At 43.5% G+C, this 25,326-nt stretch overlaps 1 protein-coding gene across 2 annotated transcripts in view; it reads right to left on the bottom strand.

Moving 5' to 3' along the window:
• Window positions 1-9,643: 9,643 nt before the first annotated feature.
• LOC140729943 (uncharacterized) overlaps window positions 9,644-25,326 on the bottom strand; it is a 34,103-nt gene continuing 18,420 nt past the window's right edge. The window contains exons 3-7 of one of the 2 annotated variants that reach the window (XM_073050117.1): window positions 19,273-19,389; window positions 19,034-19,107; window positions 17,954-17,995; window positions 17,821-17,863; window positions 9,644-9,769 (exon numbers count right to left, since the gene is read on the bottom strand). In XM_073050117.1, coding sequence (XP_072906218.1) covers window positions 9,741-9,769; window positions 17,821-17,863; window positions 17,954-17,995; window positions 19,034-19,107; window positions 19,273-19,389 — 305 coding nt within the window. In that variant the 3' untranslated portion in view covers window positions 9,644-9,740. Of the gene's footprint in view, window positions 9,770-17,820; window positions 17,996-19,033; window positions 19,108-19,272; window positions 19,390-25,326 lie in introns of those variants that run through there. The other variant, XM_073050116.1, reaches the window with a different exon arrangement.

Below are 25,326 nucleotides of genomic sequence, written 5' to 3'. Positions count from 1 at the left end.
ACAAAGAGTCTCGGAACGGTTAAACAAATCTAGGAATTTTATTAACAGAAGAGACAAGATGAACAATAGAACTTACAAAGTCTTGGATAACTCAGCCACAACTTCACTCGGCAAGGATCAGAACAACGAAGCCAATGAGAGGTTAGCATCGTCCCTTTAAATACACTCTAGGGCATGGAAGACTGTGTGCCCAGACGAATAACAAGTTTTTAAGTGACCATTCTAATAAGAGACAAAAGTCCAAGCATACTTAATTGGACACCTGCGGAGTCTCGGAGAATTAACTGGAAATATTCAATCACAATTGCAACGTCAATGTTAAGCAGAGAAAACCTAAAATTAACCCATAAAAATCCAAAACGTAATGCAGATAATTATAATGACTAAAACACAGAACATGAAAACCCAAATGCAAAAATACTCAGAGCTCTCAGAATACTCTACCGATGACCCGGGGCCAAGACAGATTCTGTGTCTGTTTCAGATCGCTTTTGAAGAATTTGCTGCCTCCAGCTGCCCTCTCCTGATCTTCCACACTTGCCCTCACAGGTTAAGCTGCAACCTTGTTAGAAGTTCCCGATTTTTACTGCACAGCTGTTGAATGGTTTAAGCAGTCAGTGTAATATAATCAAGCAGAGAAAATGCAATTGAGGGATTTTATGCAATTATTCCAGTCTCGAAAGATTTTATTATCTTTAAATTCTCATCTTACATCAGAAAGCCACAATCCAGCAGATACTCCAACTTTTCCTCCTCTCGTCAGTGGGTGTTGTGTGAGCCAATCAGCAGCCAGCTTCCCTGTGATGTCACTTGTCCTGAACACTTTATGAATGGGAGTGTTGTGGAGACGGGTTAGGAGTGGAATGGGCAATCGGAGTGCAGATCCAGAGATGGGTGGGCTGGGGAGGGTGAGTCCAACCAACAGCAATGAATAGCCCACCTTGGAGAGACCACCACAGCCTGGGACCAGGAGGTTAATAAAGCACAGCCTCATGGTCAGGAGGTATGCAAGTATCACAGGTTGTCGTCCTCACACCAGTCTTATGTCTGATGAACCACATGAAAGGAGAACCATACTGTGGTTTACAAAGCAAGGACCATCCACTGTCGGGGAGTGGTCCACACTCCCACTGGTCTTTGTGTGACCACATCAGCCTGACAAAAGATGGGACAAATTTGTGTTATTCCCCCTAGAGTGTTGGATTATATCAGTTTGTGTATCCTTTAGTGTAATGCTTTACAGTGTCACTGTAAGATCGGGATTCAATCCTGCTGCTGTCTGTAAGGAGTTTGTACATTCTACCCGTGTCCGTGTGGGTCTCCCCGAGTGCTCCGGTTTCCTCCCACATCCCGAAAAGGATGTACGGGTTAGTGTTAGAAAACCATTGGCATGCTAATGTTTGTGTGGTGACACTTCGGGCTGCTCAGCATAATCCTTGCCGATTTGTTCTCACACAATAGAGACATCTCACTGCCTGTTTTGATGTATCTGTGACAAATAAAACTAATCATTCTCTACAGGTTGACGGAGACCTGAGAGAGGATTTAAATTTCTGAGAGGTGTCGATGGGAAAGACAATGAGAATCGTTCCCACAGGGTGAAAATGTCAAACAGCAAAAGGCAGGTTATTAATGTTAGATGGGGGCAAGTTTAGAGACCATTTGGTCCAGAACGAGGGGTCACAGTTTAAGGATAAAGGGGAAGCCTTTTAGGACCGAGATGAGGAAAATCTTCTTCACACAGAGAGTGGTGATTCTGTGGAATTCTCTGCCACAGGAAACAGTTGAGGCCAGTTCATTGGCTATATTTAAGAGGAAGTTAGATATTGCCCTTGTGGCTAAAGGGATCAGGGGGTATGGAGAGAAAGCAGGTACAGGGTTTTGAGTTGGATGATCAGCCATGATCATACTGAATGGCGGTGCAGGCTCGAAGGGCCGAATGGCCTACTCCTGCACCTATTTTCTATGTTTCTATGTTTCTATCAGTTCTGCTCCATCATTTTATCATGGCTGATCCATTTTTTTCTCAGTCCCAATCTCCTGCCTTCCCTCCCATATCCCCTCATGCCGTGACCAATCAAAAATCAATCAACCTCTGCCTTAATAAACATAAAGACTTGGCCTCTACCTGGCCTGTGGCAAAATTCCACCGATTCACCACTCTCATGCTAAAGAAATTTCTCCTTGTCTCTGTTCTAAACCGAACGCCCGTCTGTTATGAGTTTGTCCCTGTAGTCCTAGACTCTCTCACTTCAGGAAACGTCAACTCCACATTGACTCTATCAAAGCCTTCCACCGTTCGATAGTGTGGCGCTCTGAGGGGGGAGTGGGGGGACATGGACAACATCCTGCCCCAGCGTTCCTGATGACCAGCACAACCTATTATTCTTGTGTTAAAATGCGTTTGTTGGATTATGGTGGGAAGTTCAAGTTCATTTATGGTTTTGTTTTAGCTCGTGTGTTAGTGGGTCACCCTGACTGTAACCGGGGTCTGTGATAATCACTTCCCCAGTCTCTGTGACTGAGTGTTGGCGTGCTTGTCACAATAAAAACCAGCATTTGAGATAAACGAGCTCTTCTCATCTGTCATCATGGACAGAATGCTCGTCACAATAAGTATTAATTAGGTCTACTCTCATTCTTCTAAAATCAGACCCAGAGCCATGAAACGCACTTCATATTACAAGTGGTTTAAACCTGGAATGATTTCCGTGAACCTCCTTTGAAACTTTCCAATGTCAGCACACCCTTTCTTCAATAAGGGGCCCAAAATTGCTCAGAATACTCCAAGTGAGGTCTCACCAGTGTTTTATAGAGCCTCAACATCACATTGTTGCTTTTACATTCTAGAAATCAAAGCTAACATCACATTCACCACAGACTTAATGCACAACATTAGCCAATTCCTCTTTCTGAATCCTGTTTGTTATTTATTCAAATAATACCAACAGATTGTCAGGCAAGATTTTCTCAATGAAACCATGCAGACTGTGGCCTATTTTATCACATACCCCAAAGTAGCCCAAAACCACATCCTGAACAATCAACTCCAACATCTTCCCAACCACCGAGATCAGAGTAATTGGCCTAGAATTCCCTTGATTCTGCCTCCCTCCCTGCTTGGAGAGGGAAGTTACATTTTCAGAACCATAATGTGTTGGGAAGGGCGATGTATTTATTTATATACAGTGTAATATACAGTAGGTATGTGGACAGGGTTTAGGAGAGGTGCTTGTGGAAGCAGGCAGTTTGGTGGAGTTTAAGAGACTTTTAGATAGTCCATACCATTGGTCACATACCATTTGGCTTTTAGATTGTCAAATGACATGCTTACCTTTATTAGTCAAGGGTTTGAGTTCAAGAGTCAGAAATTCATGTGGGTTATATTCATATAAAACTCAGGTTAGGTCCCATTTGGGGTATTGCACTGAGTTCTGGTTGCCCCGTTAGAGGAAGGGTGTGTAGGCTTTGGAGAGGGTGAAGAAGAGTTTCACCAGGATGCTGCCTGGATTAGAGGCCATGTTCTGTAGGAAGATGTTGGACAGACGAGGGTTGATTCCTCTGGAGTGGTGAAGGCTGAGGGGAGAACTGTTGGAGGTTTGTTTGTTTATTTACAGATACAGTGTGGAGTCAGCCCATCTGACCCATTGACCCGTGCCGACCAGCAACCCCCAACAACCCTGATTTAACCTGAACCCAATCACAGAACAATTTCCAATGACCAATCAGCCTGTCTGATACGTCTTTGAACTGTGGGAGAAAACCGAGGCACCCAGGGAAAACCCACATGTTCCACAGGGTGGACGTACAATATCCTCAGAGAGAATGCTGGGATTGAACTCTGAACTCCAATGTCCCAAGCTGAAATAGCATCAGGCTAACCACTACCCAACCGTGGTGCCCAAATATATTAATATATTAAATATCATGTGGGGCACAGATAGATACCAGTGTCTTTTCCCCACCGGTGAAATGTCTCGTCCCAGAGGGCAGGCATTGGAAGTGAAAGAGGGTAATTTCAAAGCAGATATGAAGGGCAAGTTTCTGAAACAGAGAAGGGGGAGAGTCTGGATTTCACTGCCAGGGGTGGGGGTGGGGTGGAGACAAATATGACAGAGACGTTCAAGTGGTCCTTGGATAGAGACATGATTTGGCAGGAAGTGGAGGAATATGGACATTGTGTGGGCATTTAAAAATCTTTTTTATTAATTATTATTGAAGATTAACAAAAGAAGTACATTAAGGTAATCAAGTCAATATGTCATTATGTACAATGAAGAATTAAATTAACAAATAACTGATTAACAAAGCTAAGCAATATATCAATAATAAGAAGAAAAAATAAAACATTAAGAATATTGCTTGAAAGTAGGAAAGAAAGAAAAAAAAGAACACCTACTAACTAAAATAAACAGAAAAAAATCCCATTGGAAGCACAACCCCGGAGCTAGACATCATAGAAACTTCCATAGAAGAAAGACATCAATCTGCCAACTCAAATCCATTTAGACAAAAATCAGAAGGAAACCATATTAATTAACTCAAATCAGATGATAGTAGCGGGCAAATGAACCCCACCTTTTCTCAAAATCAAATCGAGTATCAAAAGTTCGACTTCTGATTTTCAAAGTGGAAGCATCTTTCCATTTCAACAAAATAGCACTTCTGAACAATAATGTAACAAACGCAATTAGATGTTGGTCTGATAGAGAAATACCATGAATATATTGAGGGATTATGCCAAACAGAACTGTCAATTTATTAGGTTGTAAATTAATTTTTAAAACTTCAGAAATAGTAGAGAAAATAGATTTCCAAAAATGTTTCAATACAGAACAGGGCCAAAGCATATGTGTCAATGTGGCTGTCTCAGTTTTACATCTGTCACACTGACTATCAACATTCGGAAACATTTTAGACAGTCTCTCCTTTGTCAAATAGTAATGATGTACAATTTTAAATTGAATTAAAGAGTGACTAGCGCAGATTGAAGAAAAGTTAACCAACTTCAAAATCAGCAACCAAACCTCTGTGATCAAGGGCATGTTGAGCTCTCTCTCCCAATCTTGCTTAATCTTAAGGGAAGGGTAATTGTGCTGTTGTAACAATAAATTATAAATTTTCCCAATAAATCTCTTCACCAAAGGGTTCATTTTTAAAATGATATGTAACAGGTCTGAATCCTGTATATACGGAAAATTACTTAAATATTCTTGTAATAAGTGTCTGACCTGAAGATATTGCAGGAAATGTGAATACGAGAGAGAGTATTTAGTTACTAATTTCTCAAAAGACATCAATCAGCCATCTTGGAACAGATCCATGAAGGAATAAGCTCCTTTATTCCTCCAAAGAAGAAAGGTAGGATCACTTAATGAAGGTTTAAATAAATATTTTTGATAAATTAAACTAAAAAGTTTAATTTTTTTAAGATTGAAAAAATTACGAAACTGGAACCAAATTCATAATGGCTGCTTAATCATAGGGTATAAATTTAAATTAATAATTTTGGCCAGTTGTACAGGTAGAGAAGTTCTAAATAATGAGGTTAAGTGAAATTCTTTAACAGCATTCAATTCCAAATCAGCCAAAAGTGGTCATTCATTTTTTCAGCCCAATATAACCAAAAACACATATAACATATATTAACAGCCCAATAATACATTCTTAAATTAGGCAAAGTAAGACCTCCATTCTTTTTTAATTTTTTGTAATTAATATTTACCAATTCTTTGTCTTTTATTATTCCAAACAAAAGATGAGATAATACAGTCACCTGATCAAAACACTATTTTGTAAAAAATTAGGGATATTTTGAAATACATATAAACATTTTGGTAAAATCATTATTTTAACTGCATGAATTTGGCTGGCTAATGAAAGTGTAAGTGGATTCCATCTACAAAATAATTGCTTCATAAAATCCACTAAAGGAACCAAATTAGCTTTATAAATCTCTTCATGACTTTTAGTAATAATAATACCTAAATATTTAACAGTCCGTAACTCTAAAAGGAATGTCATCATATATATAGAAGCAGAATCATTTGGGGGAAATAATTCACTTTTATAACAATTAGTTTATATCCTGAAAACTTTCCAAATTTGTTTAATAGTTTCAATAAACTAGGAATGGATTCTTCAGGATTCGAAATATAAACTGAGATCATCAGCATAAAGGGAGATCTTATGAACAGTCCCATTTCTGAAAATTCCATGAATATCTTTAGCTTCACTAAGTGCAATAGCCAAGGGTTCAAACACCAAATTAAATAACAAGGGACTTAACGGACATCCTTGTCTCGTACCTCGCGAAAGTTGAAATAAAGATCTGCAATTATTAGTAATAACAGTAGCAATAGGGCTTTTATATATCATTCTGATCCACTTATTAAAATTAATCCCTAAGCTGAATTTCTCCAAAACGCTAAATAAGTATTTCCATTCAACTCTGCCAAATGCCTTTTCAGCATCGAGAGAGACAACACATTGGGGAGTCTTAGAAAAGGATGCATATATTACATTTAACAGTCTATGAACATTAGAGAAGGAAAAACGGCCCTTTACAAAACCTGTTTGGTCTTGAGAGATAATTGTAGCTCTAAACTTCTCCAGCCAATTAGCAATTATTTTTCAAAGTATTTTAGCATCCACATTTAACACCGAAATAGGTCTATATGAAGCACAGTCAGTAGGGACTTTATCTTTCTTAAGAATTAAAGAAATATAAGCTTCATAAAATGTGTGAAGTAACTCTCCTATCAAAAAAGAATCTTTAAGCATTTCCAACATATATGGAGAAAGCAATTTTTCAATTTTTTAAAATAAATTCCTACAGAATAACCATCCAGTCCAGGAGCTTTACTGGATTGCATTGAAAAACTAGCTTTCTGAATTTCATTTTCAGTAATAGGAGCATCAGGAGGTTTTTGATCTTCAACAGAAATTCGAGGAAAATCGATGTTTTGTAAAAGGGCATTCATATTGGAAAAATCAACTGGAAACTGAGATTTATAAAGTTCAATGTAAAAGTCTTGAAAAATGTTATTAATATCTACATACTTACATGCTAAACTACCATCTCCCTTACAAATTTTAAAAATTTGTCTTTCAGCACCAGCTGCTTTTAATTAGGATGTTAATAGCTCATTATTTTTATCCCCAAACACATAAAATTGACTTTTCAATTTAAGCAAATTTCTTTCAATAGGATAAGTTAATAATAAATTATATTGTGATTGGAGTTCAACTCTTTGTTTGAATAAATCAATGTTAGGAGAGATTGCATAAATATTATCCAAGTCTTTAATTTATAGACAATAGACGATAGGTGCAGAAGTAGACCATTCGGCCCTTCAAGCCTGCACCGCCATTTTGAGATCATGGCTGATCAATTCCTATCAATACCCAGTTCCTGCCTTGTCCCCATATCCCTTGATTCCCCTATCCATAAGATACCTATCTAGCTCCTTCTTGAAAGCATCCAGAGAATTGGCCTCCACTACCTTCCGAGGCAGTGCATTCCAGACCCCCACAACTCTCTGGGAGAAGAAGTTTTTCCTTAACTCTGTCCTAAATGACCTACCCCTTATTCTCAAACCATGCCCTCTGGTACTGGACTCTCCCAGCATCTGGAACATATTTCCTGCCTCTATCTTGTCCAATCCCTTAATAATCTTATATGTTTCAATCAGATCCCCTCTCAATCTCCTTAATTCCAGCGTGTACAAGCCCAGTCTCTCTAACCTCTCTGCGTAAGACAGTCCAGACATCCCAGGAATTAACCTCATGAATCTACGCTGCACTTCCTCTACAGCCAGGATGTCCTTCCTTAACCCTGGAGACAAAAACTGTACACAATACTCCAGGTGTGGTCTCACCAGGGCTCTGTACATATGCAAGAGGATTTCCTTGCTCTTGTACGCAATTCCCTTTGTAATAAAGGCCAACATTCCATTAACCTTCTTCACTGCCTGCTGCACTTGCTCATTCACCTTCAGTGACTGATGAACAAGGACTCCGAGATCTCTTTGTATTACTCCCTTACCCAACTCTATACCGTTCAGATAATAATCTGCCTTCCTGTTCTTACTCCCAAAGTGGATAACCTCACACTTATTCACATTAAACGCCATCTGCCAAGTATCTGCCCACTCACCCAGCCTATCCAAGTCACCCTGAATTCTCCTAACATCCTCATCACATGTCACACTGCCACCCAGCTTAGTATCATCAGCAAATTTGATGATGTTATTTTCTATGCCTTCATCCAAATCGTTAACGTAAATGGTAAACAGCTGTGGTCCCAATACCGAGCCCTGTGGCACCCCACTAGTCACCACCTGCCATTCCGAGAGACACCCATTCACCGCTACCCTTTGCTTTCTATCTGCCAACCAGTTTTCTATCCATGTCAATGCCTTCCCCCCGATGCCCTGAGCTTTGATTTTACCCACCAATCTTCTATCTGGGACATTATCAAATGCCTTCTGAAAATCAAGGTACACTACGTCCACTGGATCTCCCCCGTCTAACTTCCTGGTTACATCCTCGAAAAACTCTAACAGATTAGTCAAGCATGATTTACCCTTGGTAAATCCATGCTGGCTCGGCCCAATCCTATCACTGCTATCTAGATATGCCACTATTTCATCCTTAATAATGGACTCCAGCATCTTCCCCACCACCGATGTCAGGCTGACAGGTCGATAGTTCTCTGTTTTCTCCCTCCCTCCTTTCTTAAAAAGTGGGATAACATTAGCCATTCTCCAATCCTCAGGGACTGATCCTGAATCTAAGGAACATTGGAAAATGATTACCAATGCATCCGCAATTTCCAGGGCCACCTCTTTTAGTACCCTAGGGTGCAGACCATCCAGACCTGGGGATTTGTCAGCCTTCAGTCCCATCAGTCTTCTCATCACCGTTTCCTTCCGAATTTGTTTTGAAATCTTATCTAACTCTGTTTTTGTCTGTTTCTTAAGCTCAGCTAAATAAGAGATTATCTGACCACAAACAAATGCTTTAAATGTACCCATATAATTTATTTCGACACATCTCCTGTATTATAAAAAGAAAAAAATCTTTTATCTGAGTCTCAATAAATGTGACGATGTCTGAACTTTGTAATATATTTTCTGGAAAATGCCAAGGCAAATTTGCAATAACAACATAATTCAATTCAAAAGCCAAGCTTAAAGGTGCATGAGCCAAGAAACGATAGCATCATATTCACATTTCTGGACTTTGCACAAAAATCAGGGATTAGCTATAAAATAATCAATTCTTGAATATTTTTTGAGAATGAGAAAAAAAAGAATAATCTCTATCATTAGGATGTCAATGTCTCCAAATTTCAACCAAGTCAAAATCAATTAAAAAAGAGTTAATAACTCTTATCTTTAATTGATTTTGGATATGGATGATATTCAGGAGGAGGTCATTTAGTACAAGTTGTCACCAGGATCAGCACAGCATTGTGGGCCAAATGGCCAGTTCAGTGATATTCTAACAACTGGTCTCTGATCACATTCCCCCCCGCAATCTCAGCCTCCCACCAGGGTTGGTTTCCCCTGATAGAAACATCCCAAATGTTGTCTCTGGTAAATTCTTGTCTCACACGTCGAATGAGTAGAATGTCTGGGCCTTAAACTTTTCCACGACTGATGAGTGTGTCTGTGCAGAAATTTATCCGGGGTTCCTCCCCCAGTGGTGGTCACACAGACGATTCCCTCTGTGGTTCAGCTGGTAGACGGTGGTTTATTGTCGGCTGAAACAAAAACAATGTGTGTGAAGTGAGCCGGTGAAGAATGGGAGAGTTAAACTCAGTGACAGACCCTGCCTGACTGGTTTCCCTCAGCTTCTGACCCACAGAGGACTTGTGTCTCACAACTGAGACACCTCTACTGGCCGGAGCCATTTCCCTGAGTCTCTGACCCTTGGGAGCTTGTGTCTCACAGTTCAGTCACCTCTACAGGCCGGAGCCATTTCCCTAAGTCTCTGACCCTTGGGAGCTTGTGTCTTACAATTGAGTCACCTCTGCTGGCCCGAGCAATTTCCCTGAGTCTCTGACCCTTGGGAGCTTGTGTCTCACAACTGAGACACCTCTACTGGCCGGAGCCATTTCCCTGAGTCTCTGACCCTTGGGAGCTTGTGTCTCACAGTTCAGTCACCTCTACAGGCCCGAGCCATTTCCCTGAGTCTCTGACCCTTGGGAGCTTGTGTCTCACAGTTCAGTCACCTCTACAGGCCGGAGCCATTTCCCTAAGTCTCTGACCCTTGGGAGCTTGTGTCTTACAATTGAGTCACCTCTGCTGGCCCGAGCAATTTCCCTGAGTCCCTGACCCTTGGGAGCTTGTGTCTCACAACTGAGACACCTCTACTGGCCGGAGCCATTTCCCTGAGTCTCTGACCCTTGGGAGCTTGTGTCTCACAGTTCAGTCACCTCTACAGGCCGGAGCCATTTCCCTAAGTCTCTGACCCTTGGGAGCTTGTGTCTTACAATTGAGTCACCTCTGCTGACCCGAGCAATTTCCCTGAGTCTCTGACCCTTGGGAGCTTGTGTCTCACAACTGAGACACCTCTACTGGCCGGAGCCATTTCCCTGAGTCTCTGACCCTTGGGAGCTTGTGTCTCACAGTTCAGTCACCTCTACAGGCCCGAGCCATTTCCCTGAGTCTCTGACCCTTGGGAGCTTGTGTCTCACAGTTCAGTCACCTCTACTGGCCGGAGCCATTTCCCTGACTCTCTGACCCTCGTGTATCAGGTCTGAGTGACTTCTGCCGGCCCAGGGGGTTCTCGAAAGTCTCTGAACTTGGGAAAACTTGGATCCCCAACCTGAGTGATCTCTGCTGGTACAAGTGGTCTCCTAATCCACTTTGGATACTGTCAAAGGGGACAAGCTAGTGGAGTAGAGCTGCAGTGACTGGGTCTCTGGCACTGAGTCTGGTGCTGTGGCTCAGAAGAGAAGAGAGGTGAAGAGGACTGCATTGGTGATCGGAGAAGTTATAGTCAGAGGAATAGAAATGAGATTCTGTGGATGTGATAGAGACACCCAGATGGTTTGTTGCATCCCAGGTGACGGGCAGAGATGTCTCAAATCAGGTGCACAGTATTCTAAAGGGGGAGTGTAAGCAGCCTGAAGTCTTGGTTCATGTTGACACCAATGACAGAGGTAGACAGGTGAGGAGCCCCTGAAGAGAGTTTTTAGGGAGCTAGGTAGAAAGCTGAAAACATTACCTCCAGGGTAGTAATCTTCGGATTGCTGCCAGTGCCATGAGGTAGTGAGGGTAAGAAGAGGATGATTTGTCAGAAGGATGAGTGACTGTGGAACTGGTACAGGGGCAGGGATTCAGATTTATGTATCATTGGGATCTCTTCTGATGACAGGTTACACTGGAACCCGATCGGGATCAATATCTTTGCAGACAGGTTTGCTCGAGCTGTAATGCAAGGTTTAAACTAATTTGGCAGGGGCATGGGAACCAGAGTGATAATGCTGAGGATCAGGTAGTTGGTTTGCAAACAGGAATGTGTAGAGAGACTGCTAGCAAGGCGAGGCTGATGATTGGGCAAAATTGCAGTCAACTAGATAAGTTTCAATGTAAAAGATGGACAAAATCAACAAGGGTGGTGAACACAGAACTGAAGGTGTTATATTTGATTGCACGCAGTATCCAGAATGAGGTAGATGAACCTGAGGCACAGTTACAGATTGGCATGTACGATGTTGGGCATCACTAATCCCTGACTGCACGACTACAGCGTAACATCCAAGGATAGACATTGTATCGAAAGGACAGATGGGTAGGCAGAGGGGTTCAGGTGATTCTGCTGATAAAAAATGAAATAAAATCCTGAGAAAGAGTTGGCCTAGTAAGAGAGGGTACAGGATTACTGTGGGATGAGCTAAGAAACTGCAAGGGTAAAAAGATACCCTAACACAGTAACAATGATGTGGTCTATAAATCACAATGGGTGATAGAAATGCATGTCAAAAGGGACACTTACAGCCCAGTGATCATAGTATGATCAAATTCACCCTGCAATCTGAGAAGGTGAAGCTAAAGTCAGATGCATCAGTATTACCGTGGAGCAAAGGGAATTAGAGACATGAGGGAGGAGCTGGACAAAATTGATTGGAAGGGAACATGAACAGGGATAACGGTACAGAAGCATTGGCTGGAGTTTCTCTGAGCAATTTGAAAAGGTGCAGGATAAATACTGTACATCGAAGGAGGAAGAAATATCTAAAGGCAGGATGACACAGCCATGGCTAACAAGTGAAGTCAAAGCAAAGACAGAGCATATTTTGGTGGGAAGCATTAAAAAGCAACAGAAGACAAATAAAAAAGCCATGAAGGAGGAACAGATGGGAAATGAAGGTAAGCTCGTCATAAATTAAAAAGGATACCAAACATTTCTTCAGATATATGAAGTGTAAAAGAGTGGCACGAGTAGATATTAGACCGTTGGAAAACAATGCAGGAGAGATAGTAATGGGAGACAAGGAAATGGTGGACAAATCTAGGGAGAAGCTCCTTGGGAAACTGAAAGGTCTGAAGGTAGATAAATCAACTGGACCTGGTGGTCTACATCCTAGGGTTCTAAAAGATGTGGCTGAACAGATTGTAGAGGCATTAGTAATGATTTTTAAAGAGTCAATTGATTATAGCATGGTTCTGGAGGACTGGAAAATTGCAAATGTCACTCCACTCATCAAGAAAGGAGACAGGCAGAAGAAAGGAAACTATGGGCCTGTTAGTCTGACCTCTGTGGTTGGGAAGAAGTTAGAGTCTATTGATAAGGATGTGGTTATGGGTAGTCGGAGGCACATGATAAAATAGGCCTTGGTCAGCATGGGAAAACCTTGCCTGACAAAACTGTTAGAATTCTTTGAAAAATGACTAACAGGATAGACCAGAAATTGTGGATATTGTGTACATTGATTTTTAGGCCATTGACACGGTGCCACACAAGAGGCTGCTTAACGAGTTAAAAGCCTATGATATTACAGCGAAGATACTAGCATGGATAGAGCATTGGCTAATTGGCGGGAGACAACCTTGTTAGTCAAAAGAAACACAGTTTAATCAAGGACAGGGGAAGTAGACAAGCCAGTTGTCTTTGTTTCCTCCTGGTCTGTGGAATCTGAACTGATTCTTTCTCTGAGATAATCTAATCAGAGCAATTGAATGTGGACACAAGGAGCTTCTAGTAATGACCTGCTAAACCTAGGACCATTCTCAGACAAGTAGCTATTTGTTATATAAAAGGCATGGACTCTGAACTGATTCTTGCTCTGGGACAATCTAATCAGAGCAATTGAATGTTGACACAAGGAACTTGTAGTAAACCTGAGACTGTTCTTGGAGGAGTAGCTACTTATTTTGGAAAATGTCAGACGTACCAAAGAAGCAATCAGTAATCTCATTAGACTTTGTCTGGGTTGCCTCATTGAATTGGTTTAAACCAGTCAGAGTTAAAAGGCTCAAATGCACAAGGCGGGTGGGCAGAACCTTGAAACAATGTTGGTTGTTGCCCTGTACAATGACCTGTAAGAAGGTGACCCAGATAGGTCAGGTGACCTTGAGCCAATGGAATGGAAATCCAACAGTTCAATTGTTGAGGAACAATATAAGACTCAAGAGCTCCAAATATGCAGGGGAAATAACTCTCCAGCAGCCATAGACCAAATATTGTGGATAAAGAGGACCCCACGGACACATGGAGAGCAGGAATTCGAAGAACACCTGGCCAGCTTAGACTCCTTTCCCAGGTAATATCTTTTCTCTTCATTGACTGTTCATGTAGGGTCAAGGATTCTAGTAGGGTGCACACAGATAGATAGCTTGTGAACGCACATTTTATTTAGTTGAAAGAATGAAAGTTACTTGTTGGTAAATACAGATTCGCTGTACCTCACCGATCATTATCACAAGAACTGATTCTTGTAACAATCTTTTCTGGTTAGCTGCTGGTGACTAGTGGTGTCCTGTTACGTGAAGTGTTAAATATTTGGATGACGGGATTGATGGCTTTGTGGCCAAGTACGTGGATGATATGAAGATATGTGGAGGGGCAGATAGTGTTGAAGAAGCAGAGAGGACAGAGAGGATTTAAACAGATTAGGAGAATGGGCAAAGAAGTGGCAGATGGAATACAGTGTCGGGAAATGTATGGCCATACCCTTTGTTAGAAAAGAATGCAAGTGTGGACTATTTACTGAATGGAGAGAAAACACAAAATTCTGGGGCACAAAGGGACTTGAGAATCCCTGTGCAGCATTCCCTAAAGATTAACTTGCAGGTTGAGTTCGTGGTGAGGAACAGAAATACAATGTATTTCTTTAATACAATGTATATAATGTCTTCATTTTGAGGAGATTAGAATATAAAAACATGGATGGAATGTTGAGGGTTTATAAAACACTGGTGAAGCCTCACTTGGAGTATTGCGAGCCGTTTTGGGACTCTTATTGAAGAAAGGGTGTGCTGACATCGGAGTGGACTCAAGAGAGGCTTCAAATGATTTCAGAATTGAAAGGCGTTTCGTATGAGGAGCATCTGATGGCTCTTGGCCTGTACTCACTGGAATTCAGAAACATAAGGAGTGACCTCAGAAACGTATCAGAAATTGAAAGGCCTTGATAGAGTGGATGTAGAGAGGCTGTTTCCTGTGGCAGGGGACTCTATGACCAGAGGGCACAACCTCAGAATAGAGGCTGACAATTTAGAACGGAAATCCTTACAGCCAGAGCGTGATGAATCTGTGGAATTTGCTGCCAAAGACGGCTGTTGAGACCAAGTTGCTGGGTATATACAACGTAGAAGTTGATAGATTCTTATTTAGTCAGGGCATGATGTGACACGGGGAGAAGGCAGGAAATTGGGGCTCAGGGGGAAATGGATCAGCCATGATGAAATGACGGAGCACAAGATGGGCCAAGTAGTCTCATTCTTCTCCAAAATCCCATGGTCTTATGGCTCCGATCCGGAATTCCCACTTATGTTTGGAGAGGGTTGCACATCAACACCAGAGTCTCTGGAACAGCTGGGCTCCAGTGACATTGTAATCCCACTTTTTGGATTCCCAGCTAGAATAACTGATTTCTTTCCATCGAACAGAACAAACTCCAATAACACTGGCAGCTCTTCAGTGGTATCACACCTAGTGGTTTCTCCAGTACACGGGAACACGAGGGCATCAGTGAGATCACACCTCGTTATACCACGTTCTGGTGTGGGATCTCCAGTACACAGGAACACGAGGGCATCAGTGAGATCACACCTCGTTATACCACGTTCTGGTGTGGGATCTCCAGTACACAGGAACACGAGGGCATCAGTGAGATCACACCTCGTTATACCACGTTCTGGTGTGGGATCTCCAGTACACGGGAACACGAGGGCATCAGTGAGATCACACCTCGTTATACCACGTTCTGGTGTGGGATCTCCAGTGTAGAGGAACACGAGGGCATCAGTGAGATCACACCTCGTTATACCACGTTCTGGTGTGGGATCTCCAGTGTAGAGGAACACGAGGGCATCAGTGAGATCACACCTCATTATACCACGTTCTGGTGTGGGATCTCCAGTGTAGAGGAACACGAGGGCATCAGTGAGATCACACCTCGTTATACCACGTTCTGGTGTGGGATCTCCAGTACACGGGAACACGAGGGCATCAGTGAGATCACACCTCGTTATACCACGTTCTGGTGTGGGATCTCCAGTGTAGACGAACACGAGGGCATCAGTGAGATCACACCTCGTTATACCACGTTCTGGTGTGGGATCTCCAGTGTAGAGGAACACGAGGGCATCAGTGAGATCACACCTCGTTATACCACGTTCTGGTGTGGGATCTCCAGTGTAGAGGAACACGAGGGCATCAGTGAGATCACACCTCGTTATACCATGTTCTGGTGTGGGATCTCCAGTGTAGAGGAACACGAGGGCATCAGTGAGATCACACCTCGTTATACCACGTTCTGGTGTGGGATCTCCAGTGTAGAGGAACACGAGGGCATCAGTGAGATCACACCTCGTTATACCACATTCTGGTGTGGGATCTCCAGTGTAGAGGAACACGAGGGCATCAGTGAGATCACACCTCGTTATACCACGTTCTGGTGTGGGATCTCCAGTGTAGAGGAACACGAGGGCATCAGTGAGATCACACCTCGTTATACCACGTTCTGGTGTGGGATCTCCAGTGTAGAGGAACACGAGGGCATCAGTGAGATCACACCTCGTTATACCACGTTCTGGTGTGGGACCTCCAGTACACGGGAACACGAGGGCATCAGTGAGATCACACCTCGTTATACCACGTTCTGGTGTGGGATCTCCAGTACACGGGAACACGAGGGCAGCAGTGAGATCACACCTCGTTATACCACGTTCTGGTGTGGGATCTCCAGTGTAGAGGAACACGAGGGCATCAGTGAGATCACACCTCATTATACCACGTTCTGGTGTGGGATCTCCAGTGTAGAGGAACACGAGGGCATCAGTGAGATCACACCTCGTTATACCACGTTCTGGTGTGGGATCTCCAGTGTAGAGGAACACGAGGGCATCAGTGAGATCACACCTCATTATACCACGTTCTGGTGTGGGATCTCCAGTGTAGAGGAACACGAGGGCATCAGTGAGATCACACCTCGTTATACCACGTTCTGGTGTGGGATCTCCAGTACACGGGAACACGAGGGCATCAGTGAGATCACACCTCGTTATACCACGTTCTGGTGTGGGATCTCCAGTGTAGACGAACACGAGGGCATCAGTGAGATCACACCTCGTTATACCACGTTCTGGTGTGGGATCTCCAGTGTAGAGGAACACGAGGGCATCAGTGAGATCACACCTCGTTATACCACGTTCTGGTGTGGGATCTCCAGTGTAGAGGAACACGAGGGCATCAGTGAGATCACACCTCGTTATACCACGTTCTGGTGTGGGATCTCCAGTGTAGAGGAACACGAGGGCATCAGTGAGATCACACCTCGTTATACCACGTTCTGGTGTGGGATCTCCAGTGTAGAGGAACACGAGGGCATCAGTGAGATCACACCTCGTTATACCACGTTCTGGTGTGGGATCTCCAGTACACGGGAACACGAGGGCATCAGTGAGATCACACCTCGTTATACCACATTCTGGTGTGGGATCTCCAGTGTAGAGGAACACAAGGTTACATAGAATGAAGGATTCAACCAGTTCCATCACGAGTACAACTCCCCCCACCATTCAGAACATCTACAAGAGACAATATCTCAGGAAGGCAATGTTCATCATCAGAGTCCCCACCATCTGGGCTGTGCCCTCTACTCAATGCTGCCTTCGAACAGGAGGTACAGGACCCTCACATGGATGTTCAACAGCATCTTTTTCTCCACTGCCATCAGGATCCTGAACACATCTGAACAACTCTAACATGACTTGTACTGCTTTTCTTTCCTCTCTCTCAACTGGTGCTCATGTCATGATGTTTATTTTGTTGATGTATAATTTATGTTAATTTAATTTCACATTAGTTTAGATTTGTCGTGTTGGTAATGGACTGTGCTGCTGCAGTGAGCTACCAGGACTGTGAGGATGTGTGTACACGGCTGAGTGACCTGATTCAGTAAAAGGTGTGAATTCACACCCTGGTCCCATTGGTCATCAGACTGAGCTCCCGCTGACCCATTACCACACTGGGCTCATTGCTCACTGGGTGTTCCTGTCTAAAGACTTCTCCACATTCCCACCACTTCCACAACAGTTGATATGGTTTAGCCGATCCTTGTCCAAAGATGTTGCTACGTACCTTGGAGATGACCGTAGATGGACTGAGTGGGACGTTGCAGAGCCTAGTAGAGAACACAGAAATGGTGTGAACAGCAGCTTGACAGCCCATGCTGTGGGAAAAGTTTCAATGTTCCAGAGGTGACCTTCCTTACCATGTAGGTGTTGTTTGAATCGACCTGGTGACCTCCTGAACCCTACAACAGAACACAATTGAACCGTTACATGGGTCTAAACATTGTCAACACTGGCTTTAAGATGAGAGGGGGAAGCTTAAGGGAAATGCGAAGGGCAAGTTACCTTCACACAACTCAGACAGACTCTCTCTCAGTCGCAAGGCTGAGAGGGATATCACTCATGCAACAAACGAGAGCAGGAAACCACTCACTGCTTCGATGTTACAATCTGCTGTGTCAGTTCTCTGAGTCCATAGAATCAATGACTGACAGAGTGTGCAGGGGCCTTCTTCCATCAACAACGCACACCACCTGCTGTCTCTGTGTTTCTCTCAGTATCCCGCAACACTTTGGCAACATCGGCCAGTTCAGCCATTGGCAGCAAACCAAGAAAGGTTCCCATTTATTCCCACTCTTTGCTTCCTGCCAGTCAGTCACTGCTTTCCTTACTCTGGCTCTCCTCTCAGCTATTCCCTTCTCCTCACCTGCCAGTCACCTGCCCATGTTGCCCTCTTCCCTGCTTCCCCCCAATAGCCTGCTCTCCTCTCCTATCAGATTCTTTGTTCTTCAGCCCTTTATCTTGCCACCTATCACCACCCAGCTTCTTTCTTCAGCACCCCCCCCCCCCCACGCCGCACCCATCTGAATCCACCTATCACCTTCTAGCTTGTATTCCTACCCATCACCCTGCAGCTTCTCATTCTGGCTACTGTGTCCATCCTTTCAAGGCCTGATGAAGGGATTTGGTCCGAAGCCTCTATCTTTCCATAGATACTGCCTGACCTGTGGAGTTTCTCCAGCATTTTGTCTGTGTTGCTCAGGATTAGTTTCATCTGGCATTCGGGTTGGCACAGCCATGATGGGCAGAAGGGCCTGTTCCTGTGCTGTAGAGCTGTACGGTCTGTGGTCAATATCCAGGAACAGCTACACCACATACAGTTGCAAATCATTCAGACATTGCAGAAATATTCACTGAACCACAATGTCACTGGGAAATATCCCTGATGTAAGAAGCCAAGAACATACCAGAGCGATCCCCACACAAACATCAGAACTCACCAGGACACCCCTGGCCACGGAAACATTTTCATAATCTGCCCCTGGGCTCTGGTGATCAGCTGCTGTGGGTGGGTCTGTGAAATAGAGTATAAAGTATCATTAACATTCCTCTCAGAGCTGTGAGTCCCACATTGTGTCACAACACAACGATGGGCTCTTTCACAATCAGTCCCCGACCTTTACATTTTAATAACTCCACACAACAATCTGATCAGAATGAACCATTTAGTCACACGTACCGGATGGGTTTCTAAACACTCTGCGTCTGATGAGGAAAATGCCTCCAGTGACAGCGAGAACTCCCAGCACGACAGCCACAATGAGCCAGGCCAGGTACGATGGGGCTCGGGACATCTCTGTTTGAGGAACAGAAAGGAAATCACATCAGTGGGTAAACATCTGGGAAGCTCACTGTCAGTGTAGAAAGAATCCATTCGGCCCATCCTCCTGTGCCAGCTCTTTGAAAAAGGTGCTCACTGATCCCAGTCCCCTCATTCCCCAGAGTCCTGTGAAAAGTTCTTTCCAAGTTTGTGTGGATAGTCAGTGGGTTTTTCTCAGGGCTGAAATAGTTGCCACAAGAGGGCACAGGTTTAAGGTGCTGGGGAGTAGGTACTGAGGAGAAGTTGGGGTTAGGTTTTTTACGCAGAGTGGTGAGTGCGTGGAATGTGTTGCCAGCAATGGTGGTGGAGGCGGATACAATAGGGTCTTTTATGAGGCTTTTAGATAGGTACCTGGAGCTTAGAAAAATAGAGGGCTATGTGTAACCCTAGTAATTTCTAAGGTAGGGTCATGTTCGGCACAACTTTGTGGGCCGAAGGGCCTGTATTGTGCTGTAGGTTTTCTAAGTTTCTATGTTTCTATATGTGCAACCTCAAAAAACTCAAAGATATTAGTCACCCATATTTCCATTTTGTACGTCGACACTGCTTTGGTAAAGCAGTAACAGGTGTTGTTCATTGATGCAAATGACACCTTGATTTAATTATGCTTTTTCATGGATATTTCCAGGAAATTTGATGAAGGTAAGGCTATGAATTTTGTCGGCGTGGTCTTTGACAAGGCATTTGACAAGTTCCTGCAAGGGAGTTTGGTCAATAAGGTTCTGTTGTTTGGAAATGAAGATGAAGTTGTAAATTGGATAAGACTTTGGCTGTGTGGAAGATGTCAGAGTGGTAGAAGATGATTGCATCTCTGACTGGAGGCCCGTGACTAGTGGAGTGCCACAGGGTTTGGTCCTGGGTCTGATGTTCTTTGTGACGGACATCAACGATGTGGACAATAATGCAGAAAATAGAATGAGCAAATTTTCAGATTGAATTGAATTGAAATTATTTCTTACGTCCTTCACGTACATGAGTAAAAATCTTTACAATAAATCTCCATCTAATTGTGCAATGTGCAGTCGTAGTAACTTACACTAAATAGAATACACTCAAGTCAGTATGAGTTCATAAGTCTGATGGCCTGGTGGAAGAAGCTGTCCCGGAGCCTGTTGGTCCTGGCTTTTATGCTGTGGTACCGCTTCCCAGATGGTAGCAGCTGGAATAGATTGTGTTTGGAATGGTTTGGGTCCCCAGAGATCCTACGGGCCCTTTTTACACATCTGTCCTTATAAATGTTCTGAATCATGGGCTGTCCACACCACTCTCTGTAGAGTCCTGTATTTAAGGGAGGTACAGTTCCCGTACCAGACAGTGATGCAGCCAGTCAGGATGCTCTCAATTGTGCCCCTGTAAAAAGTTCTTAGGATTTGGGAGCCCATTCCAAACATAGTCAACTGTCTGAGGTGAAAGAGGCGCTGTTGTGCCTTTTTCACCACACAGCTGGTGTGTACAGACCACATGAGGTTCTCAGTGATGTGGATGCCGAGGAACTTGAAGCTGTTTACCAACTCAACCCCAGAAATGCTTGAAACCGCAGTGAGCAAAATAGTTCTGAATTGTCTTTTTGCTTATTTCTCACCAACTATCAGTGATAAAAATCACGCTTTTGAACACAAACACACAACTGATGCTATTTTCTTGAAGCACACTGTAGTGTCTAACATGCACACAAGCACATTTGACTGTTGCCAGTTAGAAACTGTTTGGTAACAGTCTCCTGTTCAATTGAGTGGCCTCATGTCCCAAATAAATGAGGGAAATCCTGGCTATTTTCTAAATTAGATTTAGTTTTTTAACAGTTGTCCCAAATAAGAGGCTGCCCAGTTATCCAATGGTCCAATTAGCCACTCTGATATTTATTACTATGTTTTTTTTGTTTCTGCTTATCTAGATTTTCACTGATTCTATTGTATTTCTTTGGTCTTCTGTGAAGGACTGCAAGAAAGTGAATCTCAGGGTTGTATATAGCCACATACAAGTACTGTGATAATAAATTTACTTTGATATTTGTGTGTGCAAGTTGAGACATTATGTTGCAGTTGCACAAGCTGGTGCTGGGGCCACACTTGGAGTACCCGTCATGGTTTGGAGGCTTGCGTCCCTCAATGACCCGGAGAACTATGTTGGCTGGAGTCAGAGATTTCAGCTTTGGCTCTTGGCAGGGTTACCCATAGCAAACAGGTCAAAGGGTAGAGGCCAGACTAAGAGTGATCCAATGGTCTTCTAGGGTCAGGGGTTCAGCTTGGAGCTAACAACCCTGACTGGTAAAACAAAATTGGTGCAGAAACAGCAATGAAGAATCCTTGTGACGGTATGGACAATCAGAGATGGAGCACCTTCACTGGTGAGGGTAGAAGCGACAGGCTTTGGCTCATTCAGGCTTAGGTGAAAGCGGGCTTCAGTGAGGTAACTGGGTAAGTAGACTTCTTTTTTTTGGTTATTTTCCTTGCATTTTTTGAGGGAAAGATAGCATGTCGGTAGGGTTAGTATTTTGCTCTGGGTGTCGGATGTGGGAATCCTGGGAATCTTCCAGTCCCCCAGGTGGCCATATCAGCTCGAGGTGCACCAAGATGCAGCTCCTGTGACACCGTGTTAGGGATCTGGAACAGTGGCTTGGTGACCTACAGCTTATTAACCAGATAACCATATATCAATTACAGCACAGAAACAGGCCATCTCGGCCCTTCTAGTCCGTGCCAAACACTTACTCTCACCTAGTCCCACCGACCTGTACTCAGCCCATAACCCTCCATTCCTTTCCTGTCCATATAACTATCCAAATTTTTTTAAATAAGAGTGAGCAGGCGATAGAGAGGAGCTACAGGGAGTTAGTCACGTCAAGGCTGCAGAAATCAGATAAGTGGGTGACGGTCAGGGAAGCGAAGGGATAGAGCACCCCTGTGGCCATCGCCCTCAGTAATCGTTTTGGATACGGTTGAGGGGATGACCTGACAGAGGAGGACCACGACGATCGGGTCTCTGGCACTGAGCCTCATTCTGTGGTGCAGAAGGGAACGAGGAAGATGAGGAATGTGATAGTCATAGGCGATTCTATAGTGAGAGAAACAGACAGGAGGCTCTGTCAGCCTGATAGAGAGTGTTTCCTCCCAGGTGCCAGGGTTTGGGATGTCTCGGATCGAGTGCAGAGTATTCTGAAGGGAGAGGGTGACCAGCCAGAAGTCTTGGTACACGTTGGTACCAATACCATACGTAGGTAGAAAAAGAGAAAGGTCCTGAGGAGAGAATTCAGGGAGTTAGGTAGGAAGCTTAAAAGCAGGACCTCTAGAGTAGTAATCTCAGAATTGCTACCTGTGCCACGTGTTAGTGAGTGCAAGAATAGCATGATCAGGTGCATTAATGTGTGGCTGAGAGACTGGTGGAGGAAGCAGAGCTTCAGATTCCTGGATCATTGGGGCCTCTTCTGGGGGAGGTACGACCTGTACAAAAAGCATGGGTTACACCGGAACTCAAAAGGGTCCAATATCCTAGGGGGCACATTTAATAGAGCTGTTAGGGAGAGTTTAAACTAATTTGGCAGGGGGATGGGAACAGGAGTGATAGGGCTGTGGAAGGGGAAAACAAATAAATCATAGATAGCGTGCAACAGAGATTATAGAAAGGACAGGCAAGAGATGAGGCACAATCAAAGTCAGTGGGATGAGTTACAGGGCAATAGAGACATGGTGCAGTTAAAACAAAAGCAACAAATACGGGACTGAGAGTGTTGTGTTTGAATGCACGCAGCATAAGGAATAAAATGGATGATCTTGAAATTCAACTACAGATTGGCAAGTATGACCTTATGGCAATCTCTGAAACTTGGCTAAAGGACGGCTGCCATTGGGAGCTGAACGTCCAAGGATACAGAGTGCATCAGAAAGATAGGTTAGTCAGCAGAGGGGGTGGTGTGGCTTTGTGTATAAGAAATAATATTAAATCATTGGAAAGAGACGATGCTTGATTGGAAGGTATAGAGTCTCTATGGGTTGAGTTAAGAAATGACAAGGGTAACAGGACCCAAATTTCAGTTGTATACAGGCCTCCAAACAGCAGCCGGGATGTGGATTACAAATTAGAGCAGAAGGAGAAAAGACATATCAGAAAGTCAATGTCATGATAATCGTTGGGGATTTTAATATGAAAGTGCATTGAGTAAACCAGGCCAGTACTGGAGCTCAAGAGAGAAAATATATAGAGCGTCTAAGGGATGCTTTTTAGACCAGCTTGTGTTGAGCCCACCAGGGGATCGTCTTTGCTGGTTTGGGCGTTGTGCAATTATCCGGAGGTGATAAGAGAGCTTAAGGTTAAGGAACCCTGAGGGAACAGTGATCACAATATGATCGAGTTCACATTGAAATTTTAGAGGGAAAAAAAACTCTGATATGTGGGCTTTTCAGTGGAATAAAGGAAATGACAACGGCATGAGAGGGGAACTGGCTGAAGTTGACTGGAAAGGGACATTTGCAGGAATTTCCTGGTTGGGAAATAGCACCATCTCGGATCGCAAGACCCTGCAGTGGATAGTGACGTCAGCTGAAAAGATCATCGGGGTCTCTCTTCCCGCCATCACGGATATTTACACTACACGCTGCATCCACAAAGGAAGCAGCATTATGAAAGACCCTTCATTCAATCTCTTCTCCCTCCTGCCGTCTGGGAAAAAGCTCCGAAGCATTCAGGCTCTCACAACCAGACTATGTAATAGTTTCTTTCCCCAAGCTATCAGACTCCTCAATACCCAGAGCCTGGACTGACACCTTGCCCTACTGTCCTGTTTATTATTTATTGTAATGCCTGCACTGTTTTTGTGCACTTTATGCAGTCCTATGTAGGTCTGTAGTCTAGTGTAGCTTTCTCTGTGTTGTTTTTTTTTATTACGTAGTTCACTCTAGTTTTTTTGTACTGTGTCATGTAACCCCATGGTCCTTGGTCCTGAAAAACGTTGTCTCATTTTTACTATGTACTGTACCAGCAGTTATGGTCAAAATGACAATAAAAGTGACTTGACTTGACTTGAAGGGCAGCAGAGCAGTAATAGCTGGAGTTTCTGTGAAAAATGAGGGAAGTGCAAGACAGATATATTCCAAATAAGAAAAATATTTCAAAGGGAAGAAGGACACTACCATGGCTGACAAGTAAAGTCAGAGCCAAAGTAAAAACAAAAGAGAAGACATACTAGGAAGCCAGAGGAAGTGGGAAGATAGAGGATTGGGGGAGCTTTTAAAAACTTGCAGAAGGAAACTAAGAAGGTCATTCGGAAGGAAAAGATGAATTATGGGATGAAGCTGGCGACTAATATCAAAGAAGATACTAAAAGATATAAAGGGTATATAAAGTATATACCCCTATATACTTTTACTACCTTCAATTCTTTCATCCACTTTTACGAGGGTAAAAGAGTTGAGGGTAGATATAGGGCCAATACAAAAATGATGTGGGAGATATTGTAATGAGAGATGCACAGATGGCTGAGGAACTGAATGAGCATTTTGCATCAGTCTTCACTGTGGAAGACTTCTGTTGTATACCGGATATTCAAGAGTGTCAGGGAAGTGAGGTCTGTGCAGTGAAAATTATGAATGAGCAGGTGCTCAGGAAGCTTAGTGGTCTGAAGGTGGATATATCTCCTGGACCTGATGGAATGCACCTTCAGGTTCTGAAAGAAGGAGCTGGAGAGATTGCGGAGGCATTACCGATGATCTTTGAAGAATCAATAATCTGGCATTGTATCGGATGTCCGGAAAATTGCAAATGTTACTTTGCCTTTTAAGAAGGGTGGGAGGAAGCAGAAAGGAAACTATAGACCTGTTAGCCTGACATCTATGGTTGGGAAGTAGTTGGAATCGATTGTTAGGGATGAGATTATGGAATACCAGGAGGTACGTGACAAGATAAGCCAAACCCAGCATG

The sequence above is a fragment of the Hemitrygon akajei genome, chromosome 7, assembly GCF_048418815.1.
Source record: "Hemitrygon akajei chromosome 7, sHemAka1.3, whole genome shotgun sequence".
In the NCBI taxonomy this organism is placed as follows: Eukaryota; Metazoa; Chordata; class Chondrichthyes; order Myliobatiformes; family Dasyatidae; genus Hemitrygon; species Hemitrygon akajei.
The sequence above is the reverse complement of the archived record's forward strand: the minus strand, read 5'-3'. Positions and strand labels throughout refer to the sequence as shown.